Raw genomic sequence first — 20105 nt, 5'->3', positions numbered from 1 at the left:
GTCAGTTTAACATCATTATTTATATAGTATTACACTTAGGTATAATATGTTTTAAGCAGGATCAATCTGAAAACCCATTTATGACCTCTAGCAATGTTTCCATAAACAAACAAAAAAAAAAATCCAAGTTTTAAAAGACAACCCATTCATAAATCAGGGACTATCCTATATGCAAGTATAATCACCAAGCCAGATCCAAGTTCACAATTTTAATTCTTAACATGATTTGTTGTTGTTGTTATGTGCCATCACAGATACCCTTCCTTGGGTTTCCGAGGCAGTATCACTACGGAAGTAGATTGCCCCATCTTCCTTCCGAAGCGCGAAGAGCGGCTGGTGGGTTTGAATTGCCAGCCTTCTGGTTAGCAGTCAAGTGCCTTAGGCACTATGCTACCAGAGCTCCCTAACATGGTTAGTGAGTTTCATTAAGTCCTACAGGATAGAATAACAACAAAACCTCTGAACTCCAACAAAGGTTGCACAACTACAGATGTTTTATATAGGGAACAAAAATCTTTGTCAATGTTTTATATGTTCAAATTATCAGGTTCTAGAAAACAATATTGTTAAGAATAGCAACAAATCAATGATAACAATTACAATACTCAAGTCAGAAGAAATATACAATGTTAAATAGCTATTTTCAACTGTTTAGTAAATGTTTAATTCAGCTAGTGCCTAAATTTCAAAATCCTCTCTCTGCTCTGCCATGCTTCCCTGTTGTTGTTGTTATCTGTCATCGAGTCGGCCCCGACTCATAGCAACCCCTCCTTGGGTTTCCAAGGCAGTATAATGCCCAACCTTCCTTCCGAGGAGTGGCTGGTAGGTTTGAACCGCCATCCTTCTGGTGAGCAGTCAAGTGCCTTAGCCACTATGCTACCAGAGCTCCCTAACTGCTAAAAATATAGGCTTCCTATTCTCTTCTGAGTAACTCTTAAGTCTAAACTCAAACCAAACCAAACTCACTGCCATCAAGTTGATGATTCATAGTGACCTCTCCTTGAGTTTCTCAGGTGGTATCTCTACAGAAGTAGATTGTCTAATCTTCCTTCTGAGGAGTAGCTGGTGAATTTGAACTGCCAGCCTTCTGGTTAGCAGTCAAATGCCTTAGGCACTACGCCACCAGAGCTCCCTAAATCTAACTAAAGCAAGGTAAAGTGTTCTTAAAATTCACGTCTAAAATTTAACTTGAAAGTTCCCAAGATACCATATTATGTAATCAGAAACATATATCCTCTTAATTTTTTTAAAAAAAGCCACACACAACCTCAATATAGATCCAAAGACTGAAAAGATACATACTAAATTGTTAACATTGTTTATCTACAAGTGGATTTTTTTTCTTCTTTTACTGCTTTTAAGTGTTCAATTGGGAAACTGAACATGTAATTGAGGTATTTTACTATTCTTTCTAAATATGAGGACATAAATCACTTGGGATTAGTGAAGCATCAATAACTAAAAAGCATCAATGAGTAATTCATGCTCAATTTATTTTCTATTTTAAATAATCATATTGCTAATTTTGTTATCAACAATAACCAAAAGGCTACTTCACACAGGCATGCATTTTTCTATTCCTAAACTGAAATTGTTCATTATTGACACTTTTTAAAGCATCTCTTAGAAAAAGCCTATTATCATAAAATTAAAAAAAAAAAAATGCATTATAAAACAGGAAATAATTAAATACGAATGTTTATTTTCTAAAGTGATTCCAATAATTGCCAACAGGGATTTGGCATGGTACAATCCAGAATCAAGAAAGTATTTTAATAAATTCCATGATAAATATAAAGTTAATATGAAATAACTTACATGTCTTAGTTGACAGCCCACAAATGACAGAAAGACACAACTATGTTAAGAATTGTTTATAATAGATATGTTCACAAGTTCATACCCCTTTTATGCATTCTAACATACAAAGGTACGTAATTAACACATATAAAAAGCTTCATATGTGTGGAAGTGGGCTAATCACTTAACTCATTTAATCCTCAAAACACCATGTGGTGGTGAATAACATCACTCCCATTTTACAGATAAGGGACTAAGGTATAAACATTTCCCTATGTATTGAACAGCTGTCCTTTTGTTAATATTTATATATAATGAAGTTACATGTTTTTAATAGTTTGTTTTCAAAATATAATTTTATTAATGTTTGTTGTTGTTGTTGTTATATGCCATTGAGTGGGCCCTGACTCATAGCGACCCTCCTTGGGTTTCCGAGGCAGTATCACTATGGAAGTTTTGTTGTTGTTGTTGTTGTTATGTGCCGTCGAGTCGGCCCCGACTCATAGCGACCCCTCCTTGGGTTTCCGAGGCAGTATCACTATGGAAGTTTTAGGGTTTTACAATTTTTTTAAAGTGTAATTTGGTTGTCTAGGAACTGCCAAAGCTTAACTGCTTTGAAGAGGAAAGGAAAGGAACACTTGAAATATAAAGACTCTAAACCTAAACCAAACTCAAACCCATGGCTTTTGAGTTGATTTTGATTCATAGTGACCCTACAGAGGGAACAGAAAGAACTGCCCCATATGGCTTTCAAGGCTGTAAATCTTCATGGAAGCAATCTGTCACATCTTTCTCTCACACAGTAGCTTATAGGTTCAAACCACCAACATCTGGTTGGCAGCTGAGCACTTTTAACCACTATGCCACCAGGGCTCTTTAAAGACTCCAACATAACACAGTATTTCAGTAAAACATTTACTTCGTTTCAGTTTTTGTTAAAACAAGCAAGAATGAACCTTTCAGAATACACTAACAGAGTTTTAAATTTTGATTTGGGATTTGGTTATAAATGTAGCTGGTAGCTATCAGGCTCATAAAAACAAGAGTCAATCTATGTTCTTTTTCCTTTCCTAACACACAACCAGTAAAATACACTGTGATTATGTGCTCATTCAATAAACTCCCAAGTTCCTTCTGTGGGAACCAGTGTTTTCACTAGTAATAACAAAAATGTACAAGGCAAGGTATCTAATCTCCAGGAGCTGACATGGTAGTGAAGATATTTATCCATATAATTTATAACAGGAAGACAGCAATGCAATTTATTAATTTACTCAATGCCAGTAAATATTCTTGTTGCTGTACTTGTTGTTGTACTTGTTGCTACGTGACTTGAGTTTTCACAAGGGTGACCTGGGAATAATGAAGGAAATGTTAGTTCTGGGCAAAATTTAAGGTACAGAAATGGAAATATACCTTAGAAACATTAACCCAAAATTAACAAGCAAGGAAGAGAAATTATTTTTGTAATCTGTTTTGTAAAGGTGAATATATCTAGCCTACATTACAATGTTTCATGTGTTTTTTTCATTCACTACAATTTATTAGTTTCATAATCTCAGAAATATATTTGTTTTTCTTGAGGTACAAATTTCTCCATAATCAGGCACCACATACACAAGTAGATGCATTGTTTATTAACAGTATATTTAACATACTAGGCAAAAAATATAGGCAGGTTGGTGTGAAAATAACTGCATACTCAAAATAATGGTTGAAAATATGATAAAATGTATTTATTTTAAATTTACAGTTAATATTTCAAGGTCAGTTCATCATTTTGGAAGGAGCCGGATAGGACTTAAAAATGAATAACTAGTATTTATTCAAGTGTCTGTGTTCCTCAAAATATCAATACACAAACCATACCTTATACTACATCATTATATAACTATAATTCATTGAAGAATATAACTTCTATCATTTATGCGCTTCTCATAGAACAAAGTCATCTTTAATTTTTTTATTTTTCCGTATCATTTTATCTTTAAAGTGTGAATGTAAAGGAATACAGATTGTTTTATATTTTGCTGCAATACAGCATTACCTCTATGCATCACAAAGAAACTTTTTAAAATTATGGCATAATCTTTTAATAAGAGCTCTAACAGGTAATTGAAGACTAAAGTCAAGGAAGTACTTTCATGCCTAGTGCAGAGTCTGGGACATAGCAGGAAGATACTCATTTGTTGAATAAATGCCTGAACTTCAGTTATAAAAGAAAAGATAGTTTCTATCTGAAGGCATATATGGAAACAGTCTGCTGTCTGTCTATCTTCTACTGTTCTTCAAATTGGTTGTTTCTAATTTTGACTTTGGGTAAATTTAAGTTCCTGAAGTCTTCATTTTTTCACCTATAAAACTCATTTAATATGTGAGGCAGCCAACAAACACATGGAGAAATGTTCACAATCATTAGCCATTAGAAATATGCAAATCAAAACAACAATCAGAAATGATCTCACCCCAGCACTAACAGCAAAGTTCAGCAAGACAGAAAACAAATGCTGGCAAGGATGTGGAGAGACTGGGACTCTCATACACTGCTGGTGGTACTGTAAAATAATACAACCACTGTGGAAATCAGTATGGCGATTCCTTAAAAAGTTGGAAACAGAAATACCATTTGATCCAGCATTGCCATTACTAGGTATATATCCTACAGAAGTAAGAGCCAGTAGATGAACAGATATATGCATATCCATGTTCACTGCAGCACTGTTCACAATAGCAAAGACATGGAAACAACCTAAATACCCATAAACGGAGGAATGGATAAACCAATTGTGGTACATACACACAATGAATATTTTGCAACACTAAAGAATAATGTAGAATCCACAAAAACACCGTATAACATGGATGAATTTGGAGAACATGATACTGCATAAAATAAGTAAATCACAAAAGGACAAATATTTTATTAGTCCACCATTGTAAAAAGTCAAGGAAAGGTTTATATATAGAAGTAAACTTTCTTTGTTGGTTACCAGGGATGGGAGGGGAAATAAAAGAACACTGCTAGACAGGTAGAAACAAGTACTGATTTGGTTGAAGGAAGAAGTAATATACCAGAAGCAAGCGACCAACACAACAAAGAAAGACAGAGAGATACGCAAGAGGTACTGACAAAAAAAATAAACTTTTACATATACAATACTGCATTATCAGTAACAACAAACATTAGCTCTGGTAGCAAAATGTCTGAGGCACTTGACTGCTAACCAGAAGGCTGGCAGTTCAAACTCCTCAGAAGGATGGTTGGGCAACCTACCTCCGTGGTGATACCGCCTCAGAAACCCAAGGAGGGGTCACTGTGAGTCGGGTCCAACTTGACAGCACGTAACAACAACAACCCACAGGTAGATACATTGATAGGCTGAATGATCAGCTATGTCTAGGCAAAATGGAATATACCCATTACCATATCTGTTTGGTAGACAATTATCTTTACATACATATTTGTATGTGCTGTAAGAAGATTCTTATTAAAGAGAACTAATAGGGCAAAGTTATGAGAACTTCTCAGCCACAGCCAACTACCCTGAGGGAATAAGCTGTTGGACCTGTGGGCTCAGGACCATGGTCATGGGGGGTATCAAGCTCAACTGGCATAACATATGACACAAAATCATTGTTCTACATCCTACTTTGGTGAGTAGCAAATGGAGTCTTAAAAGTTTGCAAGCAGCCATCTAGATGCAAGAACTGGTCTCTCCTTGTCTGGAGCAAAGAAGAACGAAGAAAATGAAAGACTTACGGAAATATTAAGTCCAAAGGACTAGTGGACCATGCGAATCTCAGCCTAAATGAACATGAGACCAAAAGAACTAGATGGTGCCCAGCTACCGCTGTCAACACTTGGAAAGGGATTATTTAATGCAGGAGATCCTGGATAGAGTGGGAGAAAAATGTGGAACAAAACTCAAAAAAAAAAAAAACATGCTTACTGGTCTGATAAGAGACTGGCAAAACCCCCAAGGCTACGGCCCCTAGTCACCCTTCAGGCCAGGAAATGAACTCACTCCTGTGGCTTCCCACCAAATAATAGACAAGCACATAAGGTGAACATTCACACCAGGTAGGTACATTCCTTAGAACAATCAACCAACCACAGGAAATCAGAAAGGCAGAATTTGCACAGGGAGAGAACTCAGAGGGCAGGAATGCATCAAGAAGGACACACGGAAAAAGGTAACTAACTATAGAGAGAAAGCGGAAAGAAAGCTGTTATACATTGCAATCAATGTCATGAAACAAAAGGTGTATGAACTGCTATATGGAAAATGAATTTGCTCTGTAAACTTACACCCAATTACAATTTAAAAAAAAAAAAACTTTTTAATATGCACCTTGCAGAGTGATTCTGAGGCTTTTTGATAACGTATAAAAAAACTGAGCACAGTGCTTGGTACATAATGGTGGTTAGCATGATGAGTTTTAAATACCAGCATTCTGGTATCTAAATGAAAGTATTTTTACATTTCATTGTTAAATTTCTCTCCTATTATGTATGAGAGGTTTGCATCTTTCTTCTAACTATAAATTGCCATGGCAACTTCCCAGTTGTAAAGACTTACTCAATTTACCAACTGAGTGTATAAATAAACACAGGTTTAGGCACAGGCAACACCAGCCCATCAAGTCCTTTTCCAAATTACTCCACAGAGGGAAAATGCCAGTTATGAGGTTCATATGTATTAGGAACTTATAGCTGAGCAATACCTGGATCAAAAAGTAAATATGTGCTTATCAATAAATAATACTTGTGATCAACTGAGCGAAGCAATCTAAGCTTTGAGTCTCATCATGTCAGTCTAAAAAATCAAACTTCTTCTAATAACTTAAAGGTTAAGTAACTAAACTTTCTTCCAACTGTTTTCAGCTATCATTAATCTGCTCCTTAGCATCTCTAGCTGTATACCCTGTTCCTTTCTCCATTCCCATTCCACTTTCACAGAAAAGCAAAAGCATTATCTTAGAGGACATATTTCCCAGGAACTTACTCTGCTAGCACATATTAATTTACAGTTATAATTTATTTTAGTACCTGTTGGAATCAAAAGCAACTTCTAAGTGATTGCATCTTTGCAACTTCAAAAGCTTTGCTTCCTATCAGACCTGCAAGTCATGGAGTCAAACATACTAATTAACTAACAGATTTGTGTCAGCTAAACAAGTAAATGAACCTATTAATAAAATCCAAATGATCAGGCTATCAACTGGCAGACAGATATTTTAATTTTATCCATATACAACTTTAACATTACAAAACAGATTAACTAGAAAAGGCAACTGTTTACATTATCTTAAATTTACAAAGATGTTTATGTATCTTCTCTATTATACGTCCAAATGATATATACTTAATTTAGAGACTTCCCAAAGACATGAAATTGTTGTTGTTGTTGTTGTTATTTGCCGTCAAATCAGCCCCGACTCATAGCAACCCCTCCTTGGGTTTCCGAGGCAGTATCACTACGGAAGTATCTTCTCTATTATACTTCCAAATGATATATACTTAATTTAGAGACTTCCCAAAGACATGAAATTAAGTATTGTTAATGGGCTATTAATTACTTGCTAGTTTAGAAATTTGCAGCTGGAATGTTAGCCTACTTTGAATTAAAGATAAAACTGAACTGGAAATAAAACCTTTCATGCCTTTAACCAGTTGCCGTGTAGTCGATTCCGACTTATGGCAACCTTATGTGCTCGTGTTGAAATGTGCTCCACAGGGTTTTCAATGGTTGATTTTTTTGGAAGTAGATTACTCGATCAGCACCTCTGGGTGGACTGGAACCTCCAACCTTCTGAAAACAGCCGGCAACATAAACCATTTGCAGCACCCAGGGATTTCATGCCTTTAGCCCTGATCCTTCTCCCCATTTACATTTCCATTTGGTTACCAAAACCTATTTATCCTTTCTGCTTCCCTAATCTCTCCTTGACCTACCAGCTCCTTTCTTGTTTTAAAGGACTACCACTGCAACCTAATTTCTTTTACCTCCAAATTCTATCCCCTCCCATCCTTTCTTTCTAAAAATCCCTGATAATTCCCATTACAATCTATCAGTGATTATACGTCAAATTAAATTCAAGCTCTTTATTTAATTCTATAATCTGATCTCAATATTTACCTAACTATCCTGGTCACTTTTCTCAGACTCAGACTCAGACTCAAACTCAAACTCAAACTCAAACTCAAAAAAAAAAAACAAAAAACCTCTCATTGCTATGGAGTTGATTCCAACTCACAACGACCTCCTTTGGGGTTCCAAGGTGGTAAATCTTTACAGAAGTAAACTGCCCATCTTCCTTCCACAGAGTAGCTGGTAGGTTTGAACTACCAACCTTCTGGTGAGCAGGCAAATGCCTTAGGCATTGTGCCACCAGAGCTCCTTAATTGGACTATTAGTAGTCACTAAACAGGCCTCAAATTTGCCTATCCCTATTTCAGCTAGTTTATCCAAAAAGTACTTTCCATTCTTTCCTACTTGAAATACTGCTATCCTTCCAGTTTATGTGCTATTCTCCCCACAGAAGCTCACCTAAAATTCACTCCATCCTAAAAGGTTACACTATTCATCTCCACATATTACTCTGCATAACACTTCACATATTTTACATACATTTCTATTTGCTTGTACACTTGTTTTATCTTCTCTATTATACTTCTAAATGATATATACTTAAAGCTTGTCAAATTAATACATTTTTTAAAAACTTCACTTACAAATACCTTATTATGAGCAATATCAGCTCTGTAAAGCATAACTGTGCTTAAATTTTTAAAAAATGTATTAAATTCCATTATCATTCCTCCTAGGTTTGCTAAAATTAAAGTCATTTTCCCCCCAAACAAGGAAAGATGCAAGTAAAGACTAAATTGATGAGTATGTTCATGGCAGCATTACTTATTAACAAAAAAATCTGAAAAATTTCAAAAAATAAGAGAACACATAAACAAATTTTAGTGCATTTAAATGATGAAATGTTATATTATCACTGAAATATCCTTAAACAATATTTAAAAACATGGGGAACTATTCAACTATTATTGAAAAATTTGAGATACAAGAACATGTTTCCAACCTATAATCGGAAACACATATGGGGGTAGGAAAAAATCCATATGACAACAGTATATATCGATATACAACAGCAATACAGTTGATTTGTGTCTTCCTGTATTTCCCAAATTTTCTACCAAGAATACTTAATACTTCCTAATTAGAAAACAATTATGAAAAACTAAGAATGTGTTATTTCAGTATAATAATTTGTAATAAAGATTAAATATGGATATTAACAAAGGAGTAATTTTTAAATAATATGTGAAAAATACATTAGTAAAGGATTCCAGAATATTTTCTTTATGGTCAAAAAGGCTAAAGTAAATTCCTGCCACACTAAAAATAAAGGCAAAAGGGTAATTCTAGATAAATAAAATATTATGGTTCAAAAAAAGAGCCAAAAAAATTTAAGATATTTCTCTCAATAAAAATAACTGATATATTTTTGTGTACACAGACACAATACAGGTTTTTCTTGCATGTAAAATAACTACCCTTCATTAAGATATAAAAATAATTATGGCCTTTTTATTCCATCAACATGGGGGAAAAAAAATACAAAAAATCTGAAAGGACATAAACCACAACCTCTTTAACATGGTTACTTAATGCTACCCACTCTTCTATTCTCTTACCAATCTTAGCCCAAACAATACTGGAATGCATTTCCTCTATTAAGCGTTCTTTATGTATCCCAAGTATCTAACATTCTTTACAGCCTAGGAAGACTATCTATGGAGTGACTTTTATCTCTTCAATGTAATTTTAAAAATACATGGGGCTTGTGAGAAATGAGCTTTACTAATATATTTGTATGACACACATGAAACCCTATGATTCCTCACTAAGGAGATGACAGAAACTAGACCATGAAGGCTGCCATCTGCAATAAGAATACTTGGCAACTGTCCAAACTGTGAAACCTCAATCTACCATACTCTCATTCTTTTAAGGAAAGTACCTGGCTCACTTCCAATGAGGTAAAAACACTTAACACACCAAGCACACACACAAAAAAATCATTGGTTCCACACCCTTTAAAAGAAGTCTTCATTTGTCAGATTACTCAGATCAGACTCTACAACTATTGCAGTCTTCTGTGCAGGTTAAGTGTTCCATAAATTAAAGCAAAGATCCAACAGACAGTTACATGGCAGACTTGAGCCAAAACAACTAATCCAAGTTCCAAATATGGTCACCAAATCAACTGTGCATGGCAGTTAGTATAGACCTTGGGTAGTAGTGCAGCATAGCAGTTAGACAACTGAGGGTACAGATTATGATATATAAAGAGGGAAAAGAAAAGACTAGGTGTTACCATAGCATGTTTTTGTTTATTTAAATATTCTTCATACCACACAGGATTACTAGGAAGTGCTAAAGAGGTATCACAATGCATATGGTTTGTTTCAATAAGCCATCAAATAAAATGGCAAAGAAACAATCTGTGCATTATTAGTATTTGATCTGCTTCAAACAGAAGATATTACTATAAATAATTCTAAACATAAGCACAATTTAGTGAATAAGGTAGGAGACTGGTAGACTCAAACTCTCAGATTCAATGTATAGTTGTTCACCAGTCACCTGCTGTTTTGACAAGTTACTTACCAACTTGTGCTGTCATTTCTCCGTAAATTTATCCCCTAAGATGAGGATAATTCTTGCAAATTGTATCACAAGCATTTTGAAAGGAACCATGAGTTATTGTGTAATGTTCTTGAAATTCCTCAGATGTAGGGTCCTACACAAAGTAAAGTATTATTATACATCTCTCTAACAGTAGTCATCTGTTTGCATTATGATTTTTTTTCCCTACCCTTGACAGACACCGTGATTCTTGAGCACCAACCTTTCTCAAAGTTAAGCGCCCAAAGCAAGCATCCACTCCTGACCCAAGCAATTACTTTTTTCAAGTCTTCATACTGTCCACATCTTTCTCTTCCTTATCATAAAAATTAGGAGCTTATAAAATATTATAATGAGCTTCCTTGGATCTCATATGCTTTGATTAAATGAGAAATATGTAGAATAAATTTTGTATTTCTAAGCTGTTCTAAGTGAATTAATTTTCTCTCTCATATTTATATATATATTTTTAAATTTTGACTATACTTTGAGGAACAGTTTATTTACAGATCTATGCTTTACAGAGACAGGCCAGAAAATGAAGAAGAAAGACAAGCAAGTAGTTACCTCTATGTGACCCAAATGCTTTTACTGGAATGAACCAAGAGTAATTACCATTTTGGGATACAGGAAACACAGAATCGATACGCATCATCTTGATAATTTCTATAAAAGGGTTGAGGATAAACTATGATAAATCTTACATAATATTCAAAACTTTACCTATTCTGGTTTTGATAATCAAGTTGTCTTCTGTTCAAGAAAAAAACTGTATATATTTGAATTTTACTTCTTGTTGGCGCAATATTATCTTGAAACTAGAACTTTCAATCTTCTTTTACCATTCCTAAAATAGCTTTTTCTTTGAATTTATACACAAAATTAAGAGCAAAAAGATAAAACATGGTGTCTTCATTTGTTTAACTGTAGTTATAAAATTTTAAGATTTTTTTAAAAACCCTTAGAATTACATTAAAATACAGATGGGAAACTCGTTTCCTTCTAAGTAAATAAATATTCTACTTTCTATATATAGTAGGGGAAAGTATTTATGGGCTAAAGGTTAAAAACACAGGATTTAGAATGGTCTCTAACATTTGCTAGCCTAGTGATCTCAATCTCTTTTAACTTCAGCTTCCTCATCTGTAAAATGGGGACCATAATACCTGCCGCCCTAGCTACTTTATACCTTTGTTGTGAGGACTAAATGAGATAATTCATGTGAAAGAATTTTGTAAACATAAAAAAGCTATCAAAACAGTAGTTTTTAGCAGACCTATACCATATTACTTACAAATTGTGGCCAAAAAGTAGTTTAGTACTGTTTCTAACATGCAACAGACGGAAATAAATACACAAAACATACATTTAGGACCACACTCACCAAATTATACCTATGATTGGATATAACAGCGAGTAAAGGATCTTGTTAATTAAGGTATACTTCATACCATTTCTTAAAATCTTCAGAAATGAGTTTTGTAAGGAACTATACAAATAAAACTAACAAACCATTTAGATGAACTAGTCTAGCATATTAAAGACTAAATATATTTATTTACCTGTTAGCTATGAATTAAGAAAATGAGAGCCACTACCTTAAAAAAAAAAAGTATTAACAAAGTCCTTATAAAGAAAACTACACACATGCAAACAAGTACAAGTTTACTTCCCTGCAAATAATTCAAAACGAGCAAATACCAATAGCAAGGGACATACATATATGTATAATACATATACAGGCATACTTCGTTTTATTGCAATTTGCAGATTTGTGGTTTGTTTTGTTTTGGGGGTTAAAAATGAAGGTTGAGGCAACCCTGCATAGAGTTAAGTTCACAGGGGTCATTTTTCCAACAACGTCTGCTCACTTCATGTCTCTAGATCATATTCTAGTAATTCTCACAATATTCGAACATTTTCATAATGCTACTGCACTTAATAGACTACAGTATATTGTAAACATAACCTTTATATGCACTGGAAAACCAAAAAATTCATATAACTCACTTTATTGCAATATTTGCTTTACTGTGGTGGTCTGGAACTAAACCAGCAATATCTTCGAGGTATGCCTGTACATGAGAGCAGAGATGAGCATGGACACGATCTCACTAATGGTATAATAGAGGACCTCAAATGTCCAGAATGGAAACTCTCTCCCAACAGTCAAATCTATTTATGACACTCTAAGGCCAAGTCTTTCAGTAAATAATCAAGATTCTCAAGAAAAACATCCTTAATGAATGTGGCCACCTCTTTCACTCCTAATTACAGAATATTTACTCTGCTTACTAAACCAATCTCTGTGAGGAAACAATTTCTTAGATCTCTCCTCTCTGCCTGCTTTCCTTCTGACACAAGTTTAAAGCTCGGATGAAATGAACTATATTACATGCTCCTAGAAATAAAAGACTCACTCAATTACCAGAAAAGACTTCAAACCCAATTAAATAAAATCCAACAATCCCTTATCTCCTAATCCAGTCCACAAACGCACAAATTTAAAAAAAAAAAAAAAAAAAGGTAGAAGAACAGGAAGGGGGAAGTTTGAGGAAGGAGCACATTTAACTCATTAAGGAATTATTCCAAACAGAAATAATTTTGGTTAAAAACATTATTAAAATTCACCACTCAAGCACCTTAAAATAAGACTGAAGTTAAACGATGAAGTCCCTGTCAGAGAAAGTACCTGTCCTTGTAGTTCTCCCTATTGAACCTGAAATTCTGGTAATAAAAAGCTTTTCTGGCACTCAGGATCCAACCCGCCACCCCTTGCCCATAAAACTAAGCAGCTCCAAGACTTATTTTTTGGCTATTTATGTAATCACTAATTAAATTAGAGGCCTCAGTTTTCTCCCAGGAATCTTTCATTTTAGCCCACAACATTATTTTCCATTATTTAAAATTTCTAGGCTCAAAGTACATATACCACATCATGTCAAAGTTCAATTCTCTTCAGTTGTCTCACTTATGCATGCCTTAACTCCCAACCCAGGCTCTAAATTTTTCAGACATACTTCATGCCTTCTGTTACTTTTCTGTTCCACAGACTGTGGATATACCTTGGCCGGTAATAAGGCAATCCTAAAGAAGTAGCTCTAGCAGTGTAGTAGTTAAGGCATTTGGCTGCTAACCAAAAGTTTGGTGGTTAGAAGCCACCAGCCACTCCACAGAAGAAAGATGAGGTGGTCTGCTTCCATAAAGATTTACAGCCTTAGAAACCCAATGGGGGTCACTGTGAGTCGAATTCGACTCAACGGCAGTCAATTTGATTCTGATTAGTTTTAAAAGACGTTATCATAAGTTAGGAAAACCTATCCTCACGATTTTATATTAGCAAATAATGCTTCTAAGATGAATCAACAAGATGATACAGATGTCACAATGCAATCATCACAATGTCAACATGACCAGGAAGAAGCCTCTTCTACCTAATAAAGTTTCTTTGAATCTCACCTAGGGAGGCAGAAGTTGATCCAAGCTCTGCGATCAATATACTTTTAATGCAGTGTCTACCTTGGTCCTGGACACAGAATAGGCATTTAAGAACATTAAAAAGTGTTAAACCTTAATAAATTTCACTAATTATATTGGCAATTTCCATATGCTAGCTTTGTGCTTGCTATTTGCCCCGCTGTCTCTCAGAAATCACTGAAAACAGAGATCATCAGTTATTTCTATGGACATGTTAAGTACAAAGAATAGCAGCAGTCTCAATGCCATGAAAATCTCATCATTCCAAGATAAGCAAACGTCTGTCTCAGAAGCAGATCTACCATCCAACTGAACATCAATAAATTCCCATTCATTTCTACCAAGGTGACCAACTCAATGCAGAGATTATGAAAATCTAATAGGATTCCATAAAACATTCTTAGCAAGGTAGAGTATATGAAAAGCCGCCCTTTACCTTGAGTTCTGCAGTAATTAATTCTACTGTATTAAGCATCACTATCATTCACCCAATAAAAAACTAAATTATAAATTAAGGCAAAAGAAAAGAGATTAAAATCCTAACCACAAAAAAAAAAAAAAAAAATTGGAAACTATACAATATTTATTTAAGCTATAAAAGTGAAGTTTGGCATGATGGTGAGATAGTATAAAGGATGAAATGAGCCTTGATTTCTTTTTATTTCATACCTATTTTAATGTCTCAGAAGTAGACTAACAATAGAAACCACTTAAATAATGAAGTGATCAAGAAATTAAGTGCCATAAAAAAAATACTTAAGTGTCTTACTGTTAAAGTCAAAAGAAAACTACACATCAGTATAGCTCGTTTTATCAGAACTTACCACCATAAAATATTTAGTTTAATTGAAAGCAAAATTAACATAGAGATGATTCCTAATCACCTAAGAGTAATATTTTAAAATATGTATGTATATCCAGGAAAACAAGACATGAATGTGACTAAATTCCTCAAAATTCTCATTACCCTACAAATTATTTTAAATGTAGTTTATATGGCTACTACAAAATCAGAACAAAACCTTTAATAGTTATTGCTGCTACCTGGGAGTAGATTAGGGGAATTCAAGATATTTCCAACTAAGCCAAATAAAATTATGTATTTAAAATATGATGATTTAAGGGAGAAAAATAGAAAAATTAACATACATTTTAAACAGATAATTAAAGTAAAAAAGTTTTCATCTTAGTTTTTCCTTTCTGATGTATGGAAAACAACAGAGAGTAAATTATGCACTAATTATCTGCCCAAGGTGACTGATTAGGACTTTTATTAAGAGATTTCACATACTGTATACCTACATCTCTACACCAAAAAAAAGCTATACACTGACACCTGGCTTATTATTTCACATCATTGTAATTATGCTGTGAAAGCAAAGCCTCATACAATAAAGGTGTATGAAAGTAATACCTTAAAAAAAAAAAATCACAAAATTAACATACTTACATAAACTTAACTCCTAGCTTGTTTTAAAGCTTGATAAATAATATGCATTTAGGACTACAAAAATTATGACACTTCAAAACCTAAATGATACAATTATTACAAATAGCAAATAAATATTTTTTTTCAACTTACCTGGTTTCTTTCTAGATTTTTCATGACCTAGTTGTCCTAGATCATTACATCCACATGTGTACACGGTTCCATCATCCAGAACAAATACAGTATGTCTGAGTCCACATCCTACATCTCGGACCTTTTTATTTACAAAAAAGTCACTTCTCCTGGGCTCTAGTACAATTTCTTCATCAATTCCACCCAAGCCTAGCTGTCCGAAGGATGCATTTCCCCAGCACAACATGCTTGTATGTTGTTTGGTCTTCCAGTTTCAAGAACTTGTGAACTGGAAAGCTGGAGGTAACCCTATGTCTGGGAAGACAGGAGAAAAGTTAATATGACTTCAAAGGAAACATAATGCATATAATTGCTCTTTCAAGTGTTAGTCTACAGTAATCACAATATAGTAAACATCAAATCTATTTTTACATAAATATCATTATGTTTGAAAAGCCAATCACTTGTATTTTTTAAATGCACCATACAGAAATGTTTAGGGGAAACACAGCCTTTCTCCATGCTTTCCATAATTAAAAACTTACTACCTAGTTTTGACTTTTTGTTACTTGTGATAGTCTAAATTAATGGAAATACTATCTTGATTAAATTAATCCTTTTTTTTTTTTGCTTTAAATAATTTCAACAGGAGCAAGAAATAAAACATCTTTCTACTGCTCAAAAAAATCAAATACATACCTAGTGAAAAATTTAGCCAACTGCAGAAACATAACCTTGCAATTTCCCTCAAATATTGGCATAATTAAACCTACCTCCACATCAAGGGAAACGGAAGCTCTGATCTGTAACAACAACAAAAACTTTAAATTTCCCACAATTTAAATAACTCTGCCAATGATTTATGCTAATTTTGTCTTAATAGGCAGTAGAGAAAATTATGCCATGATGTTAAGACGATCACCTGCAAATATATTTTACCAACCCAAATAGTAACACTCCAACCTTACTACAAACTTAATTTTAAAACTGAACATACTTAACTGAAAACACAGAAAAAATGCGGTTTATATACCAAGATTCTCCAAAAAATCCAACATTTTCTACTCTGGGTGGTAAAGTGGATTAATTTTTTCTTTTGAGCAATCTGTATCTATCAATCTATGCCTCTGGGACAACTACTGGAAGATAGAAAAAGTCTGCAAAAACCCCAGCACTGTCGATTTTTCAAGAATAGGAATTGGGGCTGCGACACTGATAGTTTGGTGGCGAAATCCGTAGAACTTTCCAGTACACTGACTGCAAATGTCTTTGCTTGTGAAAATACGGATAACAATCACAGTCCACTCCCTCTAATCCAGCTTTTAAACACACCGCATCACTAAATAACACCACTGCGGAAAACCAGCCCTAAATCCCGTTGAAGTCCCCCACATTCCTTAAAGCGAACCTGCCAAGTTTCAAAATTCAATTCTCCTTGTGAAAAATGTCATCAATGTCCCTAAGCTGTAGATGTGGAAGTTATGTTGGTGAATGTCTTGATGTGTAAGTTTTCACCACAATAAAATAATAAATTTAAAAAATTCAATTCTCTTGCACCTGAAGCACACAACAAAAAATTTAAAAAATAATTCAATTATCCTATGTTCTGTCTAGCAAGTACTGAAGCTGTCCCACTCCACCGCAAATTCACTGGCTGAAGTTTGAGTTCATTCTTTTGGGGCATCAGAACTCGATAGCTGCTGCACAGTCTTCTCTCTGGCTCGCTTTTTTTTTTTTTAAAGAGACAGGAAGACGTAAAAAGGTACCCACCCACCCCCATTTAAGCGCACGAGGTTTAGTCACCCTTTTTCTTTAAAAAGTCAGGAAAAACGGCATGGAAAAGGCGTCCTAATGCCAGCAACAGGTAGTGGAAATAGAAGCAGTTAATCCAAACCTCCCCTGAACACCAGTGCCTACCCAGATCAGCTCCCAAGGACCGAAGGCGAGAAATCGTCTGCACACACACTCAACCTCGAGGGCCGGCCAGCCAACTACGGCGGCCGTCCGCTCGCTCGCAGAAGCCGCAGAGGCCGGCGGACGAGGATCTGCAGCCCCCGTGACCCTCAGCTCAAGAGAGGCTCTTCCCCAGGGAGGTGCGACATTCCAGTCCCTGGATCAGGGGGTCCCGAGAATGCTTCGCCCCCCACCCCCACCCGAGAAAGCGCTGAGAAAGCGCCCTGCGCCAGGCCGGCCTGTATCCGCCCAGCCTGGCCTGCCCCCTCCCAGACGCCGTCACACGCCCCGAACCCACCGGGGCAACGACTCACCGGTTTCTCAGGGCTGGGGAGCCCTGGGTGACGCGGAGCGGACCCTCCCCAAAGGGCGAGGCAGCGCGACAGCTAAGGCCCGTCTCCAGCTCCTGGACCCTCCACCTTCAGCCAGTTTTGGCGATCGCCAGAGCTCCTCCGGCGTCGGTGCCGCTGCTCCGCGGCTCCCCTCCCTGGCGTCTGTGAAACTTTACTGGGTTCCTCAAAGGAAAGCAGCAGCCACCGCTGTCCAGTCCAGAGAGAAGCCGTCAGCGACCCGGATGGAGCGGGAGGGGAAGGGCGGGTGGCGAACCGGGCGGAGAGTGTGCAGGGCGGGGAGAACTAGGGGAGAGGCTGGGTTGAAGGGAGAAGGGGAGGTAGCTACGCGGGGGAGGGGGAGGGGTAGGCCGGAAGTGGGCCGCGGAGCACGCTCCCGAGCCCGCCCACTTCCCGGCCCGCGCGCATGCGCCAGTATGTTCTTAGGGCCTAAGGATCGAGGCGCTTGCGCATGTGCAACTTTGCTCTTTTCTTTGAGAAAAACGAAAAGCCAAGGCAGAAGGTGAAGTTTTGAGAGCAAAGACGAGGAGAGAAGAGGTGTCAACGAGTTTGGTAAAAAACGCTCAGAGTGCACAAAGGTCATTTAATTAAGAAAATCATTACTAGTTTTGGTTTGTCTTTCTGCTCATAGGTTCCAGTCTTTTTATTATTCGGCCTTCCTCTAATGAGATTTTGAAGTAGCAGATGAAACGTCACAAGGCGGTGAAACCTCTCATCTCTTACACTTAATTGGCACTTATCTTGAGGATGCGGAGTCTGTTGATGGCAGTGGCTGAAGCTAATCGCTTTGAATGCCAACACCACCTTTTCGGGCTTCTGAGATAAATATGGCTATCACTTTCTGTACTTTCTAGAAGATAAATTGCAGGCTTTCCTCATTCCGAAAAAAATTAACGCACATGACTGTAGGCCTTGCTTATAACATGAACTCCGGGTTCCCTAGGCCAGTCTGATCTCAAAAACTGGAAGACTTCACAAAAGGAGCTTTAGAAATTCTACAATGGAATTTGCTAAAACCTGCGACTTCAGGGGGAATGTTGAGAATCTAGAAGGAAATCTACAATAGGCAGTGTTTCTTTACTTCTTATTTAAACCTGTAGTTCAGATTAGAAAGTGTATGTGCTAGAAAACTTAAAAATGTCACAAATAAGTAAAAATTACAAGATGGGTAAATGAGAGTATAACTGCAGTTTTGAGAATGGTGAAAATGGCCACAGAACATACTTTGTTCATATTTTGACAGCTTCGTTGCCCTTGTAGGACTTTTGTTTGTAGTCTTTTATCCTTAAGGTCTTAATGCCTCAAAATATATTGTTAAAGGGGGAAGTTATGGGATTCAGGATCTTTAAGATAGGTACTTGATACTGCAACAAACACTAACAATTGAGTGGCTTAACATAATAAAAGTGTATTTATTTCCAAAGAAACAAGCCTTTAACACCTTTCCAAAGACGGGGGCGGGTGGGGGGGGGCGGAGCGGGAGGTGGGGGGAAGGCAGCGAGAGCTTCTTAAAATTTGTTTAGGAAGTGCCATGAATCACTTCTGTATCCCTAACATTAACAAAAACTGCACATGTAGATGTGAGAAGGCTGGGCAATGTGATCCCTCTCTGAGTTCCCAGAAACTGGAAGAAATAGCATGATGGACAGCTGTCTTTGCCATTTGCAGCATCTAAATGTGGAATATTTTAAAAAATGAGATCCTGCTTTTGAAATGGACAATAGACATCTCTGGATGTTCCTTTAAATCTTATAACCCTATGATAAGATCCAGTGGTCATCTTCAAGATGAAACAGGTATAGGATCACCTCAGACTGAAAAACCAAAAACCAAACCCACTGCCATAGACTTGTATCCAACTCTAAGCGACCCCTCCTTGGGTTTCCAAGGCGATATCACTGTGGAAGTAAATCCCCAAACCTTCTTTCCGAGGAGTGGTTAGTGGGTTTTAACCAACAGTCTTCTGGTCAGCAGTCGGATGCCTTAGGCACTACGCTACCTTCACCTCAGACTACTGTCCCTCAATTCCCCCCAAACGCAAAAAATGACTATGATTTACAGAACGTGACTTCTCAATCTCAGTTTCTATAAATGAGAGATGCTAACATTCCATCTCACAGGGTGATTGCAAGGATTTAATAAAATAATGTGTACCTGCATTGTACAGGGAGCTCTGGTGGTGTAGTGCCTAAGGCATTTGACTGCTAACTAGAACTCCTTGGAAGGAAGATTGGGCAATCTACTTCTGCAGAGATACCA

General features: G+C 36.4%; 1 protein-coding gene across 1 annotated transcript in view; it reads right to left on the bottom strand.

The window, feature by feature from the left end:
• HERC4 (HECT and RLD domain containing E3 ubiquitin protein ligase 4) overlaps positions 1-15790 on the bottom strand; it is a 133215-nt gene extending 117425 nt beyond the window's left edge. The window contains exon 1 of the mRNA XM_007940695.1: positions 15565-15790. Within this exon, the coding sequence (XP_007938886.1) occupies positions 15565-15790 (226 nt within the window). The remainder of the gene's footprint in view (positions 1-15564) is intronic.
• Between the last annotated feature and the right edge of the window lie 4315 nt (positions 15791-20105).

This window comes from Orycteropus afer, unplaced genomic scaffold (genome assembly GCF_000298275.1).
Source record: "Orycteropus afer afer isolate SDZICR_OR568_19922 unplaced genomic scaffold, OryAfe1.0 scaffold00070, whole genome shotgun sequence".
Classification (NCBI taxonomy): Eukaryota; Metazoa; Chordata; class Mammalia; order Tubulidentata; family Orycteropodidae; genus Orycteropus; species Orycteropus afer.
The sequence above is the reverse complement of the archived record's forward strand: the minus strand, read 5'-3'. Positions and strand labels throughout refer to the sequence as shown.